The sequence below is a fragment of the Oncorhynchus kisutch genome, linkage group LG22, assembly GCF_002021735.2.
Source record: "Oncorhynchus kisutch isolate 150728-3 linkage group LG22, Okis_V2, whole genome shotgun sequence".
Lineage (NCBI taxonomy): Eukaryota > Metazoa > Chordata > Actinopteri > Salmoniformes > Salmonidae > Oncorhynchus > Oncorhynchus kisutch.
Window position 1 is genome coordinate 53,999,220 of NC_034195.2, and position 25,634 is coordinate 54,024,853.

The following is a 25,634-nucleotide window of genomic DNA, read 5'->3' on the forward strand; positions in this document are numbered from 1 at the left end:
GTGTACAGTATGTGACCAATAACATCTGCTAACCCAGTGTACAGTATGTGACCAATAACATCTGCTATCCCTGTGTACAGTATGTGACCAATAACATCTGCTAACCCTGTGTACAGTATGTGACCAATAACATCTGCTAACCCAGTGTACAGTATGTGACCAATAACATCTGCTAACCCAGTGTACAGTATGTGACCAATAACATCTGCTAACCCAGTGTACAGTATGTGACCAATAACATCTGCTAACCCTGTGTACAGTATGTGACCAATAACATCTGCTAACCCTGTGTACAGTATGTGACCAATAACATCTGCTAACCCTGTGTACAGTATGTGACCAATAACATCTGCTAACCCTGTGTACAGTATGTGACCAATAACATCTGCTAACCCAGTGTACAGTATGTGACCAATAACATCTGCTAACCCAGTGTACAGTATGTGACCAATAACATCTGCTAACCCTGTGTACAGTATGTGACCAATAACATCTGCTAACCCTGTGTACAGTATGTGACCAATAACATCTGCTAACCCTGTGTACAGTATGTGACCAATAACATCTGCTAACCCTGTGTACAGTATGTGACCAATAACATCTGCTAACCCAGTGTACAGTATGTGACCAATAACATCTGCTAACCCTGTGTACAGTATGTGACCAATAACATCTGCTAACCCTGTGTACAGTATGTGACCAATAACATCTGCTAACCCTGTGTACAGTATGTGACCAATAACATCTGCTAACCCTGTGTACAGTATGTGACCAATAACATCTGCTAACCCAGTGTACAGTATGTGACCAATAACATCTGCTAACCCTGTGTACAGTATGTGACCAATAACATCTGCTAACCCTGTGTACAGTATGTGACCAATAACATCTGCTAACCCAGTGTACAGTATGTGACCAATAACATCTGCTAACCCTGTGTACAGTATGTGACCAATAACACTCCATTTTGATTCTGATGTTTCTATTAGCTGTAAGAGAAAGCAAGAGTTATGTCTATAAGAAATACATTTTATTTAGTCATGATGGGGGAAAGCAAAGCAGAGATGGCAATTGCACACAAAATACATTTCATTTCACCCATATGACAGTATATATGTAACAGTATAACTTTAGACCGTACCCTCGCCCATACCCGGGCGCGAACCAGGGACCCTCTGCACACATCAACAACAGTCACCCCTCGAAGCATCGTTACCCATCGCTCCACAAAACCCGCGGCACCTTGCAGAGCAAAGGGGAACCACTACTTCAAGGTCTCAGAGCAAGTGATGTCACTGATTGAAACGCTATTTAGCGCCGCTAACTACGCTAGCCGTTTCACATCCGTTACATATAGTCTATTATAAAAGTATAGTGTGTTTTCAATGCATTACATTAAAACTGTGAAACTGTGTTTCTGTTTAATCAGCAGTCATTGCTACTCCCGTCATTCAGGTGAAGGTGCTCTCTACTCAAATGGCACAACAGTCATTCAGATTGACGAAGGCACGGCATATGACAACTCTTCTGTCTGTCTCTCAGGTGTCTCCCTCGGGAGCAATGAGAAAATCAATAGACAATAACAATGTCCAGTAAGGAGTAGTTCAGCATGAGACTTCCAATTACCTTCTCAACGTGTATTCTTCAATTTGCAATTTAAAAAAAAAAACGTTTATTCTCCAACTCAACCCCCGACTAGTTGCTTCTTTCCTCGTGTGAAGGCAGGTATCAACAAATGTTTTTTGTGGGCATTGCATATATTCACTTCTTAATCCTCACTATGCCTATCAAAGTAGTGTAGTTAGCCTATACTCTTATCAATTAATACGGCTGATGGAACAGATCAGAATCTTTTAAGTTGAAAATGTTGATAAACTATTATTTCTTCACATTTTAAGCGCAGTGATGATGTGCACACGTCAATAGGCCTAAAGGCGCAAATGTTCCCCCTCCCCCCCAAAAATATGATTTGCAGGAAAACACCATGTACTACACATATGAGCGGTTTCATGGACAAAAATGGAAATATCCTTTAGAAATTTAGAGGGAAGATCTGAAGATGCAACCATTATCACAGGTTGATAATACGACTAGGATAATGAGGGAAGATCTGAAGATGCAACCATTATCACGGGTTGATAATACGACTAGGATAATGAGGGAAGATCTGACGATGCAACCATTATCACGGGTTGATAATACGACTAGGATAATGAGGGAAGATCTGAAGATGCAACCATTATCACAGGTTGATAATACGACTAGGATAATGAGGGAAGATCTGAAGATGCAACCATTATCACGGGTTGATAATACGACTAGGATAATGAGGGAAGATCTGACGATGCAACCATTATCACGGGTTGATAATACGACTAGGATAATGAGGGAAGATCTGACGATGCAACCATTATCACGGGTTGATAATACGACTAGGATAATGAGGGAAGATCTGAAGATGCAACCATTATCACGGGTTGATAATACGACTAGGATAATGAGGGAAGATCTGAAGATGCAACCATTATCACGGGTTGATAATACGACTAGGATAATGAGGGAAGATCTGAAGATGCAACCATTATCACAGGTTGATAATACGACTAGGATAATGAGGGAAGATCTGAAGATGCAACCATTATCACGGGTTGATAATACGACTAGGATAATGAGGGAAGATCTTAAGATGCAACCATTATCACGGGTTGATAATACGACTAGGATAATGAGGGAAGATCTGAAGATGCAACCATTATCACGGGTTGATAATACGACTAGGATAATGAGGGAAGATCTGAAGATGCAACCATTATCGCGGGTTGATAATACGGCTAGGATAATGAGAGAAGATCTGAAGATGCAACCATTATCACAGGTTGATAATACGACTAGGATAATGAGGGAAGATCTGAAGATGCAACCATTATCACGGGTTGATAATACGACTAGGATAATGAGGGAAGATCTGAAGATGCAACCATTATCACGGGTTGATAATACGACTAGGATAATGAGGGAAAAGATCTGAAGATGCAACCATTATCACGGGTTGATAATACGACTAGGATAATGAGGGAAGATCTGAAGATGCAACCATTATCACGGGTTGATAATACGACTAGGATAATGAGGGAAGATCTGAAGATGCAACCATTATCACGGGTTGATAATACGACTAGGATAATGAGGGAAGATCTGAAGATGCAACCATTATCACGGGTTGATAATACGACTAGGATAATGAGGGAAGATCTTAAGATGCAACCATTATCACGGGTTGATAATACGACTAGGATAATGAGGGAAGATCTGAAGATGCAACCATTATCACGGGTTGATAATACGACTAGGATAATGAGGGAAGATCTGAAGATGCAACCATTATCATGGGTTGATAATACGACTAGGATAATGAGGGAAGATCTGAAGATGCAACCATTATCACGGGTTGATAATACGACTAGGATAATGAGGGAAGATCTGAAGATGCAACCATTATCGCGGGTTGATAATACGGCTAGGATAATGAGAGAAGATCTGAAGATGCAACCATTATCACAGGTTGATAATACGACTAGGATAATGAGGGAAGATCTGAAGATGCAACCATTATCACGGGTTGATAATACGACTAGGATAATGAGGGAAGATCTGAAGATGCAACCATTATCACGGGTTGATAATACGACTAGGATAATGAGGGAAAAGATCTGAAGATGCAACCATTATCACGGGTTGATAATACGACTAGGATAATGAGGGAAGATCTGAAGATGCAACCATTATCACGGGTTGATAATACGACTAGGATAATAAGGGAAGATCTGAAGATGCAACCATTATCACGGGTTGATAATACGACTAGGATAATGAGGGAAGATCTGAAGATGCAACCATTATCACGGGTTGATAATACGACTAGGATAATGAGGGAAGATCTTAAGATGCAACCATTATCACGGGTTGATAATACGACTAGGATAATGAGGGAAGATCTGAAGATGCAACCATTATCACGGGTTGATAATACGACTAGGATAATGAGGGAAGATCTGAAGATGCAACCATTATCATGGGTTGATAATACGACTAGGATAATGAGGGAAGATCTGAAGATGCAACCATTATCACGGGTTGATAATACGACTAGGATAATGAGGGAAAATATCTGAAGATGCAACCATTATCACGGGTTGATAATACGACTAGGATAATGAGGGAAGATCTGACAATGCGACCATTATCACGGGTTGATAATACGACTAGGATAATGAGGGAAGATCTGAAGATGCAACCATTATCACGGGTTGATAATACGACTAGGATAGTGCTTTGGCTGCTAAACAATTTAAGAAAGTTGATTTGAAAACCAATAGAACAAGAGAGCTCAAACGAGGAGGTCTTTATAAAATAATTACCTCCATGCATACGAGGAGGTCTTTATAAAATAATTACCTCCATGCATACGAGGAGGTCTTTATAAAATAATTACCTCCATGCATACGAGGAGGTCTTTAATAAAATAATTACCTCCATGCATACGAGGAGGTCTTTATAAAATAATTCCCTCCATGCCTACGAGGAGGTCTTTATAAAATAATTCCCTCCATGCCTACGAGGAGGTCTTTATAAAATAATTCCCTCCGTGCCTACGAGGAGGTCTTTATAAAATAATTACCTCTAGGCAAACGAGGAGGTCTTTATAAAATAATTACCTCTAGGCAAACGAGGAAGGTCTTTATAAAATAATTACCTCCATGCCTACGAGGAGGTCTTTGTAAAATAATGACCTCCATGCCTACGAGGAGGTCTTTGTAAAATAATTCCCTCCATGCCTACGAGGAGGTCTTTATAAAATAATTGCCTCCAAGCTTCTATAATGGGATTTGGCAACAGGCTACTTTGAAGCAAAGTAAGACATGCCTCGTAAATATCCAGGTTTCCAACCAGTAAGGAACAGGAAAAGGAACAGGAACAGGAACAGGAACAGGAAAACCTTCTCAATTAGATGTTAACTAGCTACAAAGTAACCTATGCTTTCCTGGCAGAATGATATCATGATTCTTTGCATCAATCCAGTGGTCATTTGTTTTGCAGACTCCATCTCATGTGTGCTACAGAAACACCCCTAACCAATCAACAGTCCTAGGAGCCTGACCAGTTGAATTAAAAGGGCATCTTACATGTCGTCGAATTTTCCCTCAAAAGTGGTCTTCTGATGTGGTTGTAGACTTAGAACATCCAATGTTTGTTTTTCTAATGAAAAAATATATATTTTCAGGACAAAAAAATAAATAAAAAATGAATTTCTGCCTCAGTTGACATTACCTCAGTACCTGCGCCTTCGTCCTCTGTTCTGTCTCCTTGTCCAGTGGCTTGTACCTCGGGTTCAGATCCTCAGAGCTCCTACCCTCATTAGACTATGAGGCTGCCTGAGAGACCGGCCCATTCATCATCTACGATGGATACTACAGCCAGCTTGAGTTCATCGGACCCGACCGCCATTCGGTCCTCGAGGGGTCTTTTAAACCACTCGAGGCGTAAGAACGTCCGGACCTCCCTGGCTGTTTCACCAGCTGTCATCATAGGCAGCTCTATTGTGAGAAACATCTCGGGATCCCAAAGCAAAAACCCTGTGCTTCCCAGGAGCGCGAGTACAGGACATCACAAGGCTGCTTCCGACCGTTCTATGACCCATTATATACCAGGCTACTGGCATTATATACCTGGCTACTGGCATTATATACCTGGCTACTGGCCTTATATACCAGGCTACTGGCATTATATACCTGGCTACTGGCATTATAAATCTGGCTACTGGCCTTATATACCAGGCTACTGGCATTATACACCTGGCTACTGGCATTATATACCTGGCTACTGGCATTATATACCAGGCTACTGGCAATCTCACACCTGGCTACTGGCATTATATACCTGGCTACTGGCATTATATACCTGGCTACTGGCATTATATACCTGGCTACTGGCATTATATACCTGGCTACTGGCATTATATACCTGGCTACTGGCATTATATACCTGGATACTGGCATTATATACCTGGCTACTGGCATTATATACCTGGCTACTGGCATTATATACCTGGCTACTGACATTATATACCTGGATACTGGCATTATATACCTGGCTACTGGCATTATATACCAGGCTACTGGCATTATATACCAGGCTACTGGCATTATATACCTGGCTACTGGCATTATATACCTGGCTACTGGCATTATATACCTGGCTACTGGCCTTATATACCAGGCTACTGGCATTATATACCTGGCTACTGGCATTATAAATCTGGCTACTGGCCTTATATACCAGGCTACTGGCATTATACACCTGGCTACTGGCATTATATACCTGGCTACTGGCATTATATACCAGGCTACTGGCAATCTCACACCTGGCTACTGGCATTATATACCTGGCTACTGGCATTATATACCTGGCTACTGGCATTATATACCTGGCTACTGGCATTATATACCTGGCTACTGGCATTATATACCTGGATACTGGCATTATATACCTGGCTACTGGCATTATATACATGGCTACTGGCATTATATACCTGGCTACTGGCATTATATACCTGGCTACTGGCATTATATACCTGGCTACTGACATTATATACCTGGATACTGGCATTATATACCTGGCTACTGGCATTATATACCAGGCTACTGGCATTATATACCAGGCTACTGGCATTATATACCTGGCTACTGGCATTATATACCTGGCTACTGGCATTATATACCTGGCTACTGGCATTATATACCTGGCTACTGGCATTATATACCTGGCTACTAGAATTATATACCTGGCTACTGGCATTATAAACCTGGCTACTGGCCTTATATACCTGGCTACTGGCATTATATACCTGGCTACTGGCATTATATACCTGGCTACTAGCATTATATACCTGGCTACTGGCATTATATACCTGGCTACTGGCATTATATACCTGGATACTGGAATTATACACCTGGATACTGGCATTATATACCTGGCTACTGGCATTATAAACCTGGCTACTGGCCTTATATACCTGGCTACTGGCATTATATACCTGGATACTGGCATTATATACCTGGCTACTAGCATTATATACCTGGCTACTGGCATTATATACCTGGCTACTGGCATTATATACCTGGATACTGGAATTATACACCTGGATACTGGCATTATATACCTGGATACTGGCATTATATACCTGGCTACTGGCATTATATACCTGGCTACTGGCATTATATACCTGGCTACTGGCATTATATACCTGGCTACTGGCATTATATACCTGGCTACTAGCATTATATACCTGGCTACTGGCATTATAAACCTGTCTACTGGCCTTATATACCTGGCTACTGGCATTATATACCTGGATACGGGCATTATATACCTGGCTACTAGCATTATATACCTGGCTACTGGCATTATATACCTGGCTACTGGCATTATATACCTGGCTACTGGCATTATATACCTGGATACTGGCATTACATACCTGGCTACTGGCATTATATACCTGGCTACTGGCATTATATACCTGGATACTGGCATTAGATACCTGGCTACTGGCATTATATACCTGGCTCCTGGCATTATATACCTGGCTACTGGCATTATATACCTGGATACTGGCATTATATACCAGGCTACTTGCATTATACACCTGGCTACTGGCATTATATACCAGGCTACTGGCATTATACACATGGCTACTGGCATTATATACCTGGCTACTGGCATTGTACCACCCTGGCTTGCTTCTGAAGGTAAGCAGGGTTGGACCTGGTCAGTCCCTGGATGGGAGACCAGGTGGTGTTGGAGGGCCAGTAGGAGGCACTCTTTCCTCTTGTCTAAAAAAAAGTATTGCAATGCCCCAGGTCAATGATTGGGGACACAACCCTGTGTCGGGTGCCATCTATTGGATGGGACATTGAAATGGGTGTCCTGACTCTCTGAGGTCATTAAAGATCCCATGGCACTTATCGTAAGAGTAGGGGTGTTAACCCCGGTGTCCTGGCTAAATTCCCAATCTGGCCCTCAAACCATCATGGTCACCTAATCATCCCCAGTTTACAATTGGCTCATTCATCCCCTCCTCTCCCCTGTAACTATTCCCCAGGTCGTTGCTGTAAATGAGAACGTGTTCTCAGTCAACTTACCTGGTAAAATAATGGATAAAATTAGAAAATTATACAATCACTTTTATAGATAACTTTGACACCTTCTGGAAACAGAAGATACTCTACAGGAATAACAGAGTTATTATTTTGGCTCCTGGAACTCTGTCCACGCATTTCAAGTATGCGTTGAAACAATGATTTATCAATGACCCAAGCCCAGCTCAGTTAATCCATACCACTGTGTCACTGAGTTGTCATAATGCTTCAGCAAATGTACATTATACAGTGCCTGCAACCTGGATTAGGTTGACAGTCAACCTACCAGGGAGGGTATTTACAAACAGTACAGGAATTAAATCATCAACATCAAATCTTTACTAAAGCTGGAGAAATTTGTTTTAAAGCAGTATCCAAATCCATCGGATGATCACAATATAGAAGCTAGGAAAACCAAATATCCAAAGGCTGGGCCTAATATAGTGTATAAGAAATCAGGCTGGGCCTAATATAGTGTATAAGAGGTCAGGCTGGGCCTAATATAGTGTATAAGAGGTCAGGCTGGGCCTAATATAGTGTATAAGAGGTCAGGCTGGGCCTAATATAGTGTATAAGAGGTCAGGCTGGGCCTAGTATAGTGTATAAGAGGTCAGGCTGGGCCTAATATAGTGTATGAGAGGTCAGGCTGGGCCTAATATAGTGTATAATAGGTCAGGCTGGGCCTAATATAGTGTATAAGAGGTCAGGCTAGGCCTAATATAGTGTATAAGAGGTCAGGCTAGGCCTAATATAGTGTGTAAGTGGTCAGGCTGGGCCTAATATAGTGTATAAGAGGTCAGGCTGGGCCTAATATAGTGTATAAGAGGTCAGGCTGGGCCTAATATAGTGTATAAGAGGTCAGGCTGGGCCTAGTATAGTGTATAAGAGGTCAGGCTGGGCCTAATATAGTGTATGAGAGGTCAGGCTGGGCCTAATATAGTGTATAATAGGTCAGGCTGGGCCTAATATAGTGTATAAGAGGTCAGGCTAGGCCTAATATAGTGTATAAGAGGTCAGGCTAGGCCTAATATAGTGTGTAAGTGGTCAGGCTGGGCCTAATATAGTGTATAAGAGGTCAGGCTGGGCCTAATATAGTGTATAAGAAATCAGGCTGGGCCTAATATAGTGTATAAGAGGTCAGGCTGGGCCTAATATAGTGTATAAGAAATCAGGCTGGGCCTAATATAGTGTATAAGAGGTCAGGCTGGGCCTAATATAGTGTATAAGAGGTCAGGCTGGGCCTAATATAGTGTATAAGAGGTCAGGCTGGGCCTAATATAGTGTATAAGAGGTCAGGCTGGGCCTAGTATAGTGTATAAGAGGTCAGGCTGGGCCTAATATAGTGTATGAGAGGTCAGGCTGGGCCTAATATAGTGTATAATAGGTCAGGCTGGGCCTAATATAGTGTATAAGAGGTCAGGCTAGGCCTAATATAGTGTATAAGAGGTCAGGCTAGGCCTAATATAGTGTGTAAGTGGTCAGGCTGGGCCTAATATAGTGTATAAGAGGTCAGGCTGGGCCTAATATAGTGTATAAGTGGTCAGGCTGGGCCTAATATAGTGTATAAGAGGTCAGCCTGGGCCTAATATAGTGTATAAGAGGTCAGGCTGGGCCTAATATAGTGTATAAGAGGTCAGGCTGGGCCTAATATAGTGTATAAGAGGTCAGGCTGGGCCTAATATAGTGTATAAGAGGTCAGGCTGGGCCTAATATAGTGTATAAGAGGTCAGGCTGGGCCTAATATAGTGTATAAGAGGTCAGGCTGGGCCTAATATAGTGTATAAGACGTCAGGCTGGGCCTAATATAGTGTATAAGAGGTCAGGCTGGGCCTAATATAGTGTATAAGAGGTCAGGCTGGGCCTAATATAGTGTATAAGACGTCAGGCTGGGCCTAATATAGTGTATAAGAGGTCAGGCTGGGCCTAATATAGTGTATAAGAGGTCAGGCTGGGCCTAATATAGTGTATAAGAGGTCAGGCTGGGCCTAATATAGTGTATAAGAGGTCAGGCTGGGCCTAATATAGTGTATAAGAGGTCAGGCTGGGCCTAATATAGTGTATAAGAGGTCAGGCTGGGCCTAATATAGTGTATAAGACGTCAGGCTGGGCCTAATATAGTGTATAAGAGGTCAGGCTGGGCCTAATATAGTGTATAAGAGGTCACACAAGAAGTCTGAGGCAAAAGGTATGGAATATAAGTCTGGCAGCCCAACAGGTTGCAAATGTACTGCAAATTGAGAAATCAAGTGACAAAACAAAATAAAAAGAAACTACATTATGAAACAAAAATCAATTATATAAATAATTATATATATAAATCATTATATAAATGATAATTAACATTTTTGGAGCACCTTAAATTTTATTTTGGGAAGAAAGGCAAACTCGGCTCCATCATTCATTGAATCAGATGGCTCATTCATCACAAAACCCACTGATATTGCCAACTTCTGTAAGAATTTTTTTATTGGCAAGATTAGCAAATTTAGGCATAACATGCAAACAACAAACGCTGACACTACACATCCAAGTATATCTGACCAAATTATGAAAGACAAACATTGACATTTTGAATTCCGTAAAGTGAGTGTGGAAGAGGTGAAAAAAATGTGTCTATCAAAGAATGACAAGCCACCGAGGGTTTGACAACCTGGATGGAAAATGACTGAGGATAATAGCGGATGATATTGCCACATCTTCAATTTAAGCCTACAGGAAAGGGTTCCTCAGGCCTGGAGGGAAGCTAAAGCCATTCCCCTACTGAAGAATAGTTAAAGGCCCCTTAACTGGCTCAAATGGCCCGACCAATCAGCCTGTTACCAGCCCTTAGCAAACTTCTGGAAAACGTTGTTTGACCAGATACAATGCTATACACGTCAGCTACGACAGCGACTGAAATGACAGCAATGTTTAACAAAGAGCAGAATGGGTGGCAAGGAATAAGTTAGTCCTAAATATTTCCAAAAATAAAAGCATTGTATTTGGGACAAATCATTTACTAAACCTTAATCCCCAACTAAATTGCATAATGAATAATATGGAAATTGAGCAAGTTGAGGTGACTAAACCTGCTTGGTGTAACCCTGGATTGTAAACTGTCCTGGTCAAAACATATTGATACGACAGTAGCTAAGATGGGGAGAAGTCTGTCCATAATAAAGTGATGCTCTACCTTCTTAACAACATTATCAACAAGGCAGGTCCTACAGGCCCTAGTTTCTATCATAACAGCACTATCAACAAGGCAGGCCCTAGTTTCTATCATAACAGCACTATCAACAAGGCAGGCCCTAGTTTCTATCATAACAGCACTATCAACAAGGCAGGTCCTACAGGCCCTAGTTTCTACCTTCTTAACAACACTATCAACAAGGCAGGTCCTACAGACCCTAGTTTCTACCTTCTTAACAACACTATCAACAAGGCAGGTCCTACAGGCACTAGTTTCTACCTTCTTAACAACACTATCAACAAGGCAGGTCCTACAGGCACTAGTTTCTACCTTCTTAACAACACTATCAACAAGGCAGGTCCTACAGGCACTAGTTTCTACCTTCTTAACAACACTATCAACAAGGCAGGTCCTAGTTTCTACCTTCTTAACAACACTATCAACAAGGCAGGTCCTACAGGCCCTAGTTTCTACCTTCTTAACAACACTATCAACAAGGCAGGTCCAACAGGCCCTAGTTTCTACCTTCTTAACAACACTATCAACAAGGCAGGTCCAACAGGCCCTAGTTTCTACCTTCTTAACAACACTATCAACAAGGCAGGTCCAACAGGCCCTAGTTTCTACCTTCTTAACAACACTATCAACAAGGCAGGTCCTACAGGCCCTCGTTTCTACCTTCTTAACAACACCATCAACAAGGCAGGTCCTACAGGCCCTAGTTTCTACCTTCTTAACAACACTATCACCAAGGCAGGTCCAACAGGCCCTAGTTTCTACCTTCTTAACAACACTATCACCAAGGCAGGTCCAACAGGCCCTAGTTTCTACCTTCTTAACAACACTATCACGAAGGCAGGTCCTACAGGCCCTAGTTTCTACCTTCTTAACAACACTATCAACAAGGCAGGTCCTACAGGCCCTAGTTTCTACCTTCTTAACTACACTATCACCAAGGCAGGTCCTACAGGCCCTAGTTTCTACCTTCTTAACAACACTATCAACAAGGCAGGTCCTACAGGCCCTAGTTTCTAACTCCTTAACAACACTATCAACAAGGCAGGTCCTACAGGCCCTAGTTTCTAACTTCTTAACAACACTATGAACAAGGCAGGTCCTACAGGCCCTAGTTGTGTCGCACCTGGACTACAGGTGTCCCAAGCTTGTAGCGTCATACCAAAGAAGACTCAAGGCTGTAATCGCTGACAAAGGTGCTTCAACAAAGTACTGAGTAAAGGGTCTGAATACTAATGTAAATGTGATATTGCAGTTATTATTATAAAAAAAAATTTATTCTAAAAAATAATTATACAAATCTGTCATTATGGGTTATTGTGTGTAGATTGATGAGTTAAAAAAATATTTAATCAATTTTAGAATAAGGCTGTAACGTAACAAACTGTGAAGAAAGTGAAGGGGTCTGAATACTTCCCCTTCGCCGGGCAGACGGGCTTGGGACATTTTTGGCAAAATTAGAATATGCCCACGTCACCATTACACCCCTGGTTGTTGCTGACAGATCAGTCACCGGCTGGCTCCACATGATTTGTAAAATAAATAAATAAAAATAACTAAAAGTTAGAGTGAAGCAACAATTACCTTTTTATTTCAGTAACAAAACAAAAGATCAAATGTGTTTTTAACAGTGTCACAACAATGTACCACATGAAATCTGGAGCTCGCTTTTATGAAAGACTGCACAGCGATCACTGGACATCTGGAGCTCGCTTTTATGAAAGACTACACAGCGATCACTGGACATCTTGCAGAAAAAGCCATTGCTGATTTTGACATGAAACCTTCTCACTGCTCACCATCATTAATGCTCCAATACATTTCTGTATTCACATTTCATTAGAAGGGGGCAATACTGTGGTAGAGCGGACATGTTTCACGATAGGAAATGGATTTTTACAGTCTTCTCTCTGTTGGTTTTGGGACACTAGGGAACCGGTTTCCCACAGATTAAGAGGAGTTTGACTCCTGAGAAAAAAAGAAAAAAAACTCTCATTGATCTTGCTCCTTAGTTCAGGACTATTAATCTGTGACCAGTAGAGTGGACCTAGGCCATGAAACACAAGCCGGGCAACTGGCACCTCTGACTTCTACCTTTAAATAATTTGTTACATAACAGGAAGTGAGAGTAAGTTAGATATTGGAAGCTGTGGAGATCATCAATCTATTACTGTCATCTTGAACAGGAAGCTTACTGCTACTGTAAATGAGGCGAATTGGGTTAACTCACTACTCATGTTGATATACCACCCCCCCCTCCTCCGCCCCTCAACATCGAATTAGTAACTTTTTCAGTTACACTACTGATTAGGCCAGTTTGCTGACGATGGCCTGGTTGAGAGTATTCAGCTGATTCGTCCATTTATCTAAAGCCATGTATCGGGCTCCGTTCCTCTTCTGGTGATCCAGCTCCAACAGTTGGTTAACTTGGTCAATGCGGCCGTTGATCGTGCTGACAGGTATCGGAAGAAATAGAAGGTCAAATTATGGTAAATTCATTTTTTATTTTTATTAAAAAATAACTTATGGTGCATTTAAAAGTTCTACAATACTCATGATATCATCAACATGCAATTTACCCGTCTAGAATGCATTGAACTAGGAGGCTTTCCACGTCGCAGACATAGATGTTTAATTCCTGAAGGAGACAAAAAGACAAAGTTAAAAAATATAAAAACGAAAATATATTTTTTTAAATTCAAAATAAAATAAAATGCTAGAAATCTTACCTTGGAAATAAAAGGTATGTGTATTCTCGTGTAAGGCTTGATTAATTTGATAAGCACTTGCGTCCTTATATTTCGTAATAACTCTGAAAGACATTTTTTTTAAAAGCAAGAAAATGTAATGATTAAATAGAAGGATCTTTCATATAAACAGTTGCCCTGCCTCCAGGTAAACTGATCTATAACTTGTTACAATGAGGTTTACTAACTTACTAATGGAGTAAACATTAACGAATATACAGTGCCTTGCGAAAGTATTCGGCCCCCTTGAACTTTGCGACCTTTTGCCACATTTCAGGTTTCAAACATAAAGATATAAAACTGTATTTTTTTGTGAAGAATCAACAACAAGTGGGACACAATCATGAAGTGGAACGACATTTATTGGATATTTCAAACTTTTTTAACAAATCAAAAACTGAAAAATTGTGCGTGCAAAATTATTCAGCCCCTTTAAGTTAATACTTTGTGGCACCACCTTTTGCTGCGATTACAGCTGTAAGTCGCTTGGGGTATGTCTCTATCAGTTTTGCACATCGAGAGACTGACATTTTTTCCCATTCCTCCTTGCAAAACAGCTCGAGCTCAGTGAGGTTGGATGGAGAGCATTTGTGAACAGCAGTTTTCAGTTCTTTTCACAGATTCTCGATTGGATTCAGGTCTGGACTTTGACTTGGCCATTCTAACACCTGGATATGTTTATTTTTGAACCATTCCATTGTAGATTTTGCTTTATGTTTTGGATCATTGTCTTGTTGGAAGACAAATCTCCGTCCCAGTCTCAGGTCTTTTGCAGACTCCATCAGGTTTTCTTCCAGAATGGTCCTGTATTTGGCTCCATCCATCTTCCCATCAATTTTAACCATCTTCCCTGTCCCTGCTGAAGAAAAGCAGGCCCAAACCATGATGCTGCCACCACCATGTTTGACAGTGGGGATGGTGTGTTCAGGGTGTTGCTTTTACGCCAAACATAACGTTTTGCATTGTTGCCAAAAGGTTCAATTTTGGTTTCATCTGACCAGAGCACCTTCTTCCACATGTTTGGTGTGTCTCCCAGGTGGCTTGTGGCAAACTTTAAACAACACTTTTTATGGATATCTTTAAGAAATGGCTTTCTTCTTGCCACTCTTCCATAAAGGCCAGATTTGTGCAATATACGACTGATTGTTGTCCTATGGACAGAGTCTCCCACCTCAGCTGTAGATCTTTGCAGTTCATCCAGAGTGATCATGGGCCTCTTGGCAGCATCTCTGATCAGTCTTCTCCTTGTATGAGCTGAAAGTTTAGAGGGACGGCCAGGTCTTGGTAGATTTGCAGTGTTCTGATACTCCTTCCATTTCAATATTATCGCTTGCACAGTGCTCCTTGGGATGTTTAAAGCTTGGGAAATCTTTTTGTATCCAAATCCGGCTTTAAACTTCTTCACAACAGTATCTCGGACCTGCCAGGTGTGTTCCTTGTTCTTCATGATGCTCTCTGCGCTTTTAACGGACCTCTGAGACTATCACAGTGCAGGTGCATTTATACGGAGACTTGATTACACACAGGTGGATTGTATTTATCATCATTAGTCATTTAGGTCAACATTGGATCATTCAGAGATCCTCACTGAACTTCTGGAGAGAGTTTGCTGCACTGAAAGTAAAGGGGCTGAATAATTTTGCACGCCCAATTTTTCAGTTTTTGATTTGTTAAAAAAGTTTGAAATATCCAATAAATGTCGTTCCACTTCATGATTGTGTCCCACTTGTTGTTGATTCTTCACAAAAAAATACAGTTTTATATCTTTATGTTTGAAGCCTGAAATGTGGCAAAAGGTCGCAAAGTTCAAGGGGGCCGAATACTTTCGCAAGGCACTGTACATCAGTCTGAGAGGGACGTCTAGACCATACCTTCTATATGTTCTCTTATAAACGGATCATCCATTATGTTACTGTGATTGGTCTTCAGGATCTTCTCAAACTCCGTGATGTCATTGTTCTGGTAGGAACTGAAGGAGGAGGAGGAGGGGGGGGGGGGTTTAAACATTAGTTTGCGTTCAATAATCAAACCGTTTGTGTAGCAGACGATGTGTAGATAAACAGACAAAGCAACAACCAAAAACAGAAAAACAATTCCAAGAAAAGTTAGATTGTAATAGTGAATGAGATGCAGTATTACCTGACCAAGTTAGTCATTGCAAGGATGTCTGGATCATTTTTATAGGGTTTAGCCTAAAGAGGAATCAAATGTCAGTGTGAGTAAAGATACTCCAACACGATGCCAACTGTACCAACTGTACCAACTGTACCAACTGTACCAACTGTACCAACTGTACAAACTGTACCAACTGTACCAACTGTACCAACTGTACCAACTGTACAAACTGTACAAACTGTACCAACTGTACCAACTGTACCAACTGTACCAACTGTACCAACTGTACCAACTGTACCATGTTCACTAAAATAGGAACCTGCGATAGGCTCCTTTTATACAATATGTTTAGGACATCTTTACAAAAGCAAACTCTAAAAACTCTGTACTATAGAGATTAATCAATAAAACCAATTAATCAATTAAAAAACTAAAAAATCTATTAATCAATTTCCCACCTTCATTGAAAAAGTTATTCCAGGACTTGTTTTTTTAAATACATTTTTATTTAAAAAATAAATAAATAATAATAATTCAATCGGAGTCTGGGGAACAATCCCTAAGAGATTAATCTCTTATCACTAATGAGACCTTTCATACCTCCTGTGAGTCAAAGGGGTTGATTCCAGACTTCATCAGCATGTTGGCCAACACCAGGTACTTTAGACAGGTGGTCCGTCGAGGACTTCCTGATTCATCGTAGTTCTTAAACGCCTCGAAGAAGTCTGTGTGAGCCTTCTCAAACTCCCCTTCTCTCAAATGCATTTTACCTCCACACTCTGGAGAAAACAAAAACAAGAGATCGGACAACATGGTCCTGATAAAGGATCCCCTCTACTCGTCTCATACTTCAAATCCATTGGAGGACTAGGTCACAGAGGAGGGACCTAGGATCTTCTTCTCCAATACATTTTGACAAAGAGACGAGGAGAGAGGATGCCAGAAAAATTGTGAAAACCCTTGAGAAAGAGCCCTTGAATGTGTCTAGGTTATATAGTTAAGGTGTAGGGGGAGATGTGGTTATATAGTTATATAGTTAAGGTGTAGGTAGAGATGTGGTTATATGGTTATATAGTTACGGTGTAGGTAGAGATGTAGTTATATAGTTAAGGTGTAGGTAGAGACGTGGTTATATGGTTATATAGTTAAGGTGTAGGTAGAGATGTGGTTATATAGTTAAGGTGTAGGGGGAGATGTGGTTATATAGTTATATAGTTAAGGTGTAGGGGGAGATGTGGTTATATAGTTATATAGTTAAGGTGTAGGTAGAGATGTGGTTATATAGTTAAGGTGAAGGTAGAGATGTGGTTATATAGTTAAGGTGTAGGTAGAGATGTGGTTATATAGTTACGGTGTAGGTAGAGATGTGGTTATATAGTTAAGGTGTAGGTAGAGATGTGGTTATATAGTTAAGGTGTAGGTAGAGATGTGGTTATATAGTTAAGGTGTAGGTAGAGACGTGGTTATATGGTTATATAGTTAAGGTGTAGGTAGAGATGTGGTTATATGGTTATATAGTTAAGGTGTAGGTAGAGACGTGGTTATATGGTTATATAGTTAAGGTGTAGGTAGAGATGTGGTTATATAGTTAAGGTGTAGGTAGAGATGTGGTTATATAGTTAAGGTGTAGGTACAGATGTAGTTATATAGTTAAGGTGTAGGTACAGATGTAGTTATATAGTTAAGGTGTAGGTAGAGATGTGGTTATATAGTTAAGGTGTAGGTAGAGACGTGGTTATATAGTTAAGGTGTAGGTAGAGACGTGGTTATATAGTTAAGGTGTAGGTAGAGACGTGGTTATATGGTTATATAGTTAAGGTGTAGGTAGAGATGTGGTTATATGGTTATATAGTTAAGGTGTAGGTAGAGATGTGGTTATATAGTTACGGTGTAGGTAGAGACGTGGTTATATAGTTAAGGTGTAGGTAGAGACGTGGTTATATGGTTATATAGTTAAGGTGTAGGTAGAGATGTGGTTATATAGTTAAGGTGTAGGTAGAGATGTGGTTATATAGTTACGGTGTAGGTAGAGATGTAGTTATATAGTTACGGTGTAGGTAGAGATGTGGTTATATAGTTAAGGTGTAGGTAGAGATGTGGTTATATAGTTAAGGTGTAGGTAGAGACGTGGTTATATGGTTAAGGTGTAGGTAGAGATGTGGTTATATAGTTAAGGTGTAGGTAGAGACGTGGTTATATGGTTATATAGTTAAGGTGTAGGTAGAGACGTGGTTATATAGTTAAGGAGTAGGTAGAGATGTGGTTATATGGTTATATAGTTAAGGTGTAGGTAGAGATGTGGTTATATGGTTATATAGTTAAGGTGTAGGTAGAGATGTGGTTATATGGTTATATAGTTAAGGTGTAGGTAGAGATGTGGTTATATGGTTATATAGTTACGGTGTAGGTAGAGATGTGGTTATATGGTTATATAGTTAAGGTGTAGGTAGAGATGTGGTTATACAGTTAAGGTGTAGGTAGAGATGTGGTTATATAGTTAAGGTGTAGGTAGAGATGTGGTTATATAGTTAAGGTGTAGGTAGAGACGTGGTTATATAGTTAAGGTGTAGGTAGAGACGTGGTTATATAGTTAAGGTGTAGGTAGAGACGTGGTTATATAGTTAAGGTGTAGGTAGAGACGTGTCTACCTCTGATGACTCCCATGATGAGAGGGTGAGGGATGGCAGACTTGATGTGTAGAGACTGTTCATACAGTGCCTTCAGCTTCTTGTTGTTCTTCTGGGCCGTATACATCTGGATCTCCAGAGCATAGATCTCCAAGAGCTGGGTGCCTTTCTTCAGGTCATCCTCACCGTCATCAGTCTATACACCAAGACAGAACATGGGACAACTACTAATCATCCGTCTATACACCAAGACAGAACATGGGACAAATACTAATCATCCGTCTATACACCAAGACAAAGCATGGGACAACTACTAATCATCCGTCTATACACCAAGACAGAACATGGGACAACTACTAATCATCCGTCTATACACCAAGACAGAACATGGGACAAATACTAATCATCCGTCTATACACCAAGACAGAACATGGGACAAATACTAATCATCCATCTATACACCAAGACAGAACATGGAACAAATACTTGAGAGATAATTTCACACAGACACTTGAGGACGAACAGGGCATTCTAGATTTCCAGAATGATTCCACAATCATACTAGCCCAGCGTCAGGTCTGTTTGTGTTCTCTTGCCTCCTGTGGTCACGACAACGGCCATAGGAGTTGTCCAAACAGTACAAACAGATCTCAGACCAGGCTACAATCGTACAATATGATTCCAATGATCTATTGTCACTAAGAACACACAAGAATGTTTTCATTATGATGTTATAATGCTGAATTAGATTTGGTGGTAAAACCTCTGTAAAGACCTCTGTGAAAACCTCTGATTGCATTGATGAGGAGTGTTTCTTCACCTGACAGGACTGGTGCAGCTGCCTCAGGATCTTCTGAAGTTTACCATACTCTTCTCTCTCCAGGTACAACTTCCCAAGCTAAAGCATAGGACAAGGAGGAGTGAGGAATGAAACTAAATGACTTTACAGTATCAACCTCAGCGTCTCCATAAAAACAATATGCCACATGTGTTTTAGTATTTGCATTAAGAAAATGATGATATTGTGGATGAAATCAAAAGTTTTAAAATCAAGCCTACTTTAGTGTTGGTTTTAAACCAAAGCCGGTCGTTTTTGGCATCCTTTAATGCATCCAACGTTGTTTCATAAAACTCTTGCAGCAAGTCCATCTGAAAATAAATAAAGAAGTCAAGTAGAACCCTCTGTACAGTCAGGAGATTCTCTTTTCTTTTTTTTTTTACCCCTTTTTTCTCCCCAATTTCATGGCTTCCAATTGGTAGTTACAGTCTTGTCTCATCGCTGCAACTCCCATACGGATTCGGGAGGTCGAGAGCCATGCGTCCTCCGAAACACAACCCAACCAAGCCGCACTGCTTCTTGATACAATAAACATCCAACCCGGAAGCCAGCCCGCACCAATGTGTCGGAGGAATCACTGTGCACCTAGCAACCTGGTCAGTGTGCACTGCGCCCGGCCCTTCACAGGAGTCGCTACTGCGCGATGAGACAAGGATATCCCTGCCAGCCAAACCCTCCCTAACCCGGATGACGCTGGGCCAATTGTGCATCGCCCCATCGACCTCCCGTTCGCGGCCAGCTGCGACAGAGCCTGGGCCCAAACCCAGATTCTCTGTGGCACAGCTAGCACTGCGATGCAGTGCCTTAGACCTCTGCGCCACCCGGGAGCCCCACATTCAGGAGATTCTCAATTGTGCATGCATATACATCCAGGACTAGCTTTAAATCAGGGTATTGAGAACCAACCCACTTTTCCATAATTCAAAACTGCTCAGATTTATGCTTGATTCTGTGCACCATTGTTTGTTCTTAAATGTCACACACATTACCTGTTTTGACGTTGAGATGTAATCAAGGATGGAATTGATGGATTTTTCAGAATAGTTTCTTGTAACTGCACTCCGGATGTATGTCAACAGCTGCTTGTACCTGTTCATCATTTCAGGGAAATTTGTCTGGAGGGAAAAAGACCAGAAAAAATATATGTAATTCAAGTTCTAATTTAGGCAGTACGGGATGGTAGCAGTTCTTTACAAAACATGAACAAATATGATCAAATATTTAGCACAATGAAGAACATATTTTCTAAATATTGAATATATATATATGCTACAGCATATTTACTGTCATGTCTGCTGCTTACCAGTTTGAAGTTAATCTTAATCATCTGTTTCAAGGCCTTGAAACCCCATTCTCCTTTCTCACCCTCCAGCTCTAAGACCTGGGGAAAGATGCATTTAATAAAAGGATCGCCACAGGTGGCTGCTGGCACCTTAATTGGAGAGGACAGGCTCAGAGTAATGGCCAGAATGGTATCATTAAAAATCCATCCCAGCCATTATTATGAGCCGTCCTCCCCTCACCAGCCTCCTGTGATGTGTGTGTATGTGTGTGTGATAACTAACCTTCTGGAAGCTGATGAGAGCTGCTTTGGGGTCATCCTCCTTCAGAGCCTTTGAATTGTAGTATTGATTCTCTAAATCAACATTGGGCTCAGAGTTGCTGTCCTCTGAGTATTCCTGAAATCATACAATTCATCATCACTGCAGTTTACAAGATCAACACCCACTATTGATATTCAGCTAGCTAGCTCATGATATGTGTTTGTTTTGGTGATTTGTGAAGCAAACAGCTGGATCATTTAACGGTGCAAAAGGTTTAACAACAATTAGTTGAAACTTGCAATAGTAACTGAACAAATCATTAGAGACATAGCTGGCTAACTAGCTAACAGTTAGCTGTCAATGATGGGAGAACCATCAACAGCTAGTTCAGCTGCTAGCTAGCTAGCTACTAAGTGGAGTGCAACTTGGAATGTTTACGCTGATTAGCTAGCTAAACACGTTGTATATGGTAATCAGCGACAATATCCATATATATATTTACTTCTGAGGAGTTTACCAGATCATAATCCTCTTCATCATCGCACATGAAGTCATCTTCCATATCAGACATCTTTACTACGAAGCTAGCTAGATCGATAGCAACCTTGCTAGTGGCAGCAGACCGTCGCAGCAAAGATACTAGCGCTTCTACGTCATCCGCCGTGAATGCATTGCTGCGCAGCGTGAACATGAGAGGGAATCGTGATTCCTTTGAACTGGTCCCTTTTCCTACTCTTCCGTATTGTTACGTTTTGTTACAATGAATGTGTTTACAGCTGATCTAGAAACAGTTACTTTGTTTAACAGAAAGCGTTTGAGGTAGCGATTTTTGGTGGGTAGAGCTGGTCGTAGATCAGCTTTTCAATAATATCCGGGACTCTCGTGTGACAGTCAGCTGATATAGTATTAGGTGTGTTTCTATATATTTTTTCCCCTCAGTACAGTACTCCAGATAGATCTAGTTGCAATTAGATTTGGTGATTTAACAATAGTCTAAAACCAACCGGTAAGAACTGGTATTTGGTTTGAAAAAATGGCAGCACACCCGCCAAAGACAAAGATTCTGATAAGTGCAAATAAAAGGTGAGTTATCGTGATAATTTTCGAAATAGTACTGGTAATTACAGTTGCTAAAACTATCCATGCCTGTATTAAACCTTTTATAGTAGGCTACAGTAAAGTAAGACCGTTTTTTGTTACTCCTCAAATCACTCCTTGCATTGGGCAGTCATTTGCATTTTCCCGATGTATTGTATTCCTAGGTTGCAAAACCTGAAAGAGGCCTTCGAGAAAAAGTATGGAGAAGCACCTCTTTTTTATGCACAAGCTCCTGGAAGAGTCAATCTAATAGGTATGTAAACAAATTTCATATCTATAATAGCTATGCTATTATAACGCAGAAATCCATAAATACAGTATAAAGACAACTGATGTACAGGAAAAAAAATATATCAATGTGATCCTTCATAAGGGCTAGCTCTAAATCGTAACCGTAACTCAAAACATTGTCTTTCTTAATTCATTACTGTTAGGAGAACACATTGACTACTGTGGTTATGCTGTGCTCCCAATGGCTATTGAGCAGAGTATTCTTGCTGCGGTCACTGTCAATGATTCCAAGAAAATCTACCTGGCCAACACAGAACCTAAATACAAGTAAGATCTGCCAAATAATCTCCACACCAAGCTTTTTATGCACATGCAATTCACCTATAATCATCATATGTAAGGATCTTCCAGAATCTGTCTTGATTTGCTGTCCATCTAGATGAATTGACGACTGTATTGGATTAACTATCAAATGTTATTTAATTAGAGACGGCTTTCTCAAAATCATAAAATGGAGTGTTTTTTTTTTTTTACAGGGACTTTACAGTCTCTTCAGAAGATATTGAGATAGACAAGGACAATCCTCAGTGGTACTATTACTTTCTCTGTGGGGTGAAAGGGATTCAGGTGAGTCGTGTAGACTCTGGTAATGACTTTAATATGCTGTATATGTTCTTCCTGTTGTTCTATTCTACTGTTCTTCTTCTTCCTGTTGTTCTATTCTACTGTTCTTCTTCTTCCTGTTCTATTCTGCTGTTCTTCTTCTTCCTGTTCTATTCTGCTGTTCTTCTTCTTCCTGTTGTTCTATTCTGCTGTTCTTCTTCTTCCTGTTGTTCTATTCTGCTGTTCTTCTTCTTCCTGTTGTTCTATTCTGCTGTTCTTCTTCTTCCTGTTCTATTCTGCTGTTCTTCTTCTTCCTGTTCTATTCTGCTGTTCTTCTTCTTCCTGTTGTTCTATTCTGCTGTTCTTCTTCTTCCTGTTCTATTCTGCTGTTCTTCTTCTTCCTGTTCTATTCTACTGTTCTTCTTCTTCCTGTTGTTCTATTCTGCTGTTCTTCTTCTTCCTGTTGTTCTATTCTACTGTTCTTCTTCTTCCTGTTGTTCTATTCTGCTGTTCTTCTTCTTCCTGTTGTTCTATTCTGCTGTTCTTCTTCTTCCTGTTGTTCTATTCTGCTGTTCTTCTTCTTCCTGTTCTATTCTGCTGTTCTTCTTCTTCCTGTTCTATTCTGCTGTTCTTCTTCTTCCTGTTGTTCTATTCTGCTGTTCTTCTTCTTCCTGTTGTTCTATTCTGCTGTATATGTTCTTCATGTTGTTCTATTCTACTGTTCTTATTCTTCCTGTTCTATTCTACTGTTCTTCTTCTTCCTGTTGTTCTTCTTCTTCCTGTTCTATTCTGCTGTTCTTCTTCTTCCTGTTGTTCTATTCTGCTGTTCTTCTTCTTCCTGTTGTTCTATTCTGCTGTTCTTCTTCTTCCTGTTGTTCTATTCTGCTGTTCTTCTTCTTCCTGTTGTTCTATTCTGCTGTTCTTCTTCTTCCTGTTCTATTCTGCTGTTCTTCTTCTTCCTGTTGTTCTATTCTGCTGTTCTTCTTCTTCCTGTTCTATTCTGCTGTTCTTCTTCTTCCTGTTGTTCTATTCTGCTTTTTCTTCTTCCTGTTGTTCTATTCTACTGTTCTTCATCTTCGTCATATCAACTTTGTCTGTCCTATCTATCTATCTATCTATCTATCTATCATGTTGCTACAGTATTAACCATATCAAACATAAACATGAGGCATTGTTCAACATGGTGTTATATCATCATCATCATCATCATCATCATCCTCACCAGGAGCACCTAGGGAAGGTTCCTCTGTCTGGGATGAAGTGTGTTGTGGACGGGACCATCCCGGCTAGCTCAGGCCTGTCCAGCTCCAGTGCCCTGGTCTGCTGTGCTGCGCTCCTCACTATGGAGGTTAACCACAAGTCCCTCAACAAGGTAGTACAGTACATGTCAGTGAATGTCTCGGGTAACCTACTGCAGTTTGTTAAAAACAACACTCTTAAAATCTTATACGCTGAGACAAGATTCAGATAATGAATTGCTGATACATCAATGTAAAAATGTTATTTCACTTATTTTTTAGGAGTTTTATTTCTGTCAACACTTTGATGAACCATCTTGCTGAGCCAGAAGTGTGTTAATGAATATTGCTGAAAAGTCTGGTAAGCTAAACAGTAGACAAAGACTGTTCCCTTTCTGTCCTCCAGGTGGCGCTGGCAGAGATTTCAGCCAAGTGTGAGCGCTACATTGGCACTGAGGGTGGGGGCATGGACCAGTCCATCTCATTCCTGGCAGAGGAAGGAACTGTAGGCATACACATATACACACACACACACACATATACACACATACACACACACACACACATATACACACGCACATATACACATACACATAAACACACACACACATACACACACACACATATACACACACATATATACACACACACATACACCAACACACTTACACACATACACACACACACACCAACACACATACACACATACACACACAAACATACATACACACACACACACACGCACACATATATATACAGTGCCTTGCGAAAGTATTTGGCCCCCTTGAACTTTGCGACCTTTTGCCACATTTCAGGCTTCAAACATAAAGATATAAAACAGCATTTTTTTGTGAAGAATCAACAACAAGTGGGACACAATCATGAAGTGGAACGACATTTATTGGATATTTCAAACTTTTTTAACAAATCAAAAACTGAAAAATTGGGCGTGCAAAATTATTCAGCCCCCTTAAATTAATACTTTGTAGCGCCACCTTTTGCTGCGATTACAGCTGTAAGTCGCTTGGGGTATGTCTCTATCAGTTTTTCACATCGAGAGACTGACATTTTTTCCCATTCCTCCTTGCAAAACAGCTCGAGCTCAGTGAGGTTGGATGGAGAGCATTTGTGAACAGCAGTTTTCAGTTCTTTCCACAGATTCTCGATTGGATTCAGGTCTGGACTTTGACTTGGCCATTCTAACACCTGGA

General features: G+C 40.7%; 2 protein-coding genes across 6 annotated transcripts in view; one reads left to right on the forward strand and one right to left on the reverse strand.

Moving 5' to 3' along the window:
- Positions 1-12,945: 12,945 nt before the first annotated feature.
- On the reverse strand, positions 12,946-21,933 carry LOC109881196 (COP9 signalosome complex subunit 2-like). 4 transcript variants are annotated; one of them, XM_031801574.1, is made up of 13 exons: positions 21,771-21,933; positions 21,275-21,388; positions 21,013-21,090; positions 20,699-20,824; positions 19,931-20,020; positions 19,692-19,769; positions 18,893-19,067; positions 16,845-17,023; positions 16,269-16,321; positions 16,001-16,098; positions 14,112-14,194; positions 13,962-14,020; positions 12,946-13,834 (listed from the first exon to the last, which is right to left on the reverse strand). In XM_031801574.1, the coding sequence occupies exons 1-13, from the start codon at positions 21,822-21,824 to the stop codon at positions 13,690-13,692; spliced, it is 1,332 nt and encodes a 443-aa protein (XP_031657434.1). In that variant the 5' UTR covers positions 21,825-21,933; the 3' UTR covers positions 12,946-13,689. The 4 variants fall into 4 exon arrangements, with proteins under 4 accessions (XP_031657434.1, XP_031657433.1, XP_031657431.1 ...); XM_031801573.1 differs by having other exon boundaries at positions 21,756-21,913; XM_031801571.1 differs by having other exon boundaries at positions 19,635-19,769; positions 21,771-21,909.
- The window catches only part of galk2 (galactokinase 2), a 19,485-nt gene continuing 7,615 nt past the window's right edge, over positions 13,765-25,634 (forward strand). Inside the window, exons 1-6 of one of the 2 annotated variants that reach the window (XM_031801580.1) lie at positions 13,765-13,871; positions 22,516-22,604; positions 22,786-22,909; positions 23,119-23,209; positions 24,411-24,557; positions 24,830-24,928. In XM_031801580.1, coding sequence (XP_031657440.1) covers positions 22,824-22,909; positions 23,119-23,209; positions 24,411-24,557; positions 24,830-24,928 — 423 coding nt within the window. In that variant the 5' untranslated portion in view covers positions 13,765-13,871; positions 22,516-22,604; positions 22,786-22,823. Of the gene's footprint in view, positions 13,872-21,973; positions 22,337-22,515; positions 22,605-22,785; positions 22,910-23,118; positions 23,210-24,410; positions 24,558-24,829; positions 24,929-25,634 lie in introns of those variants that run through there. The other variant, XM_031801579.1, reaches the window with a different exon arrangement.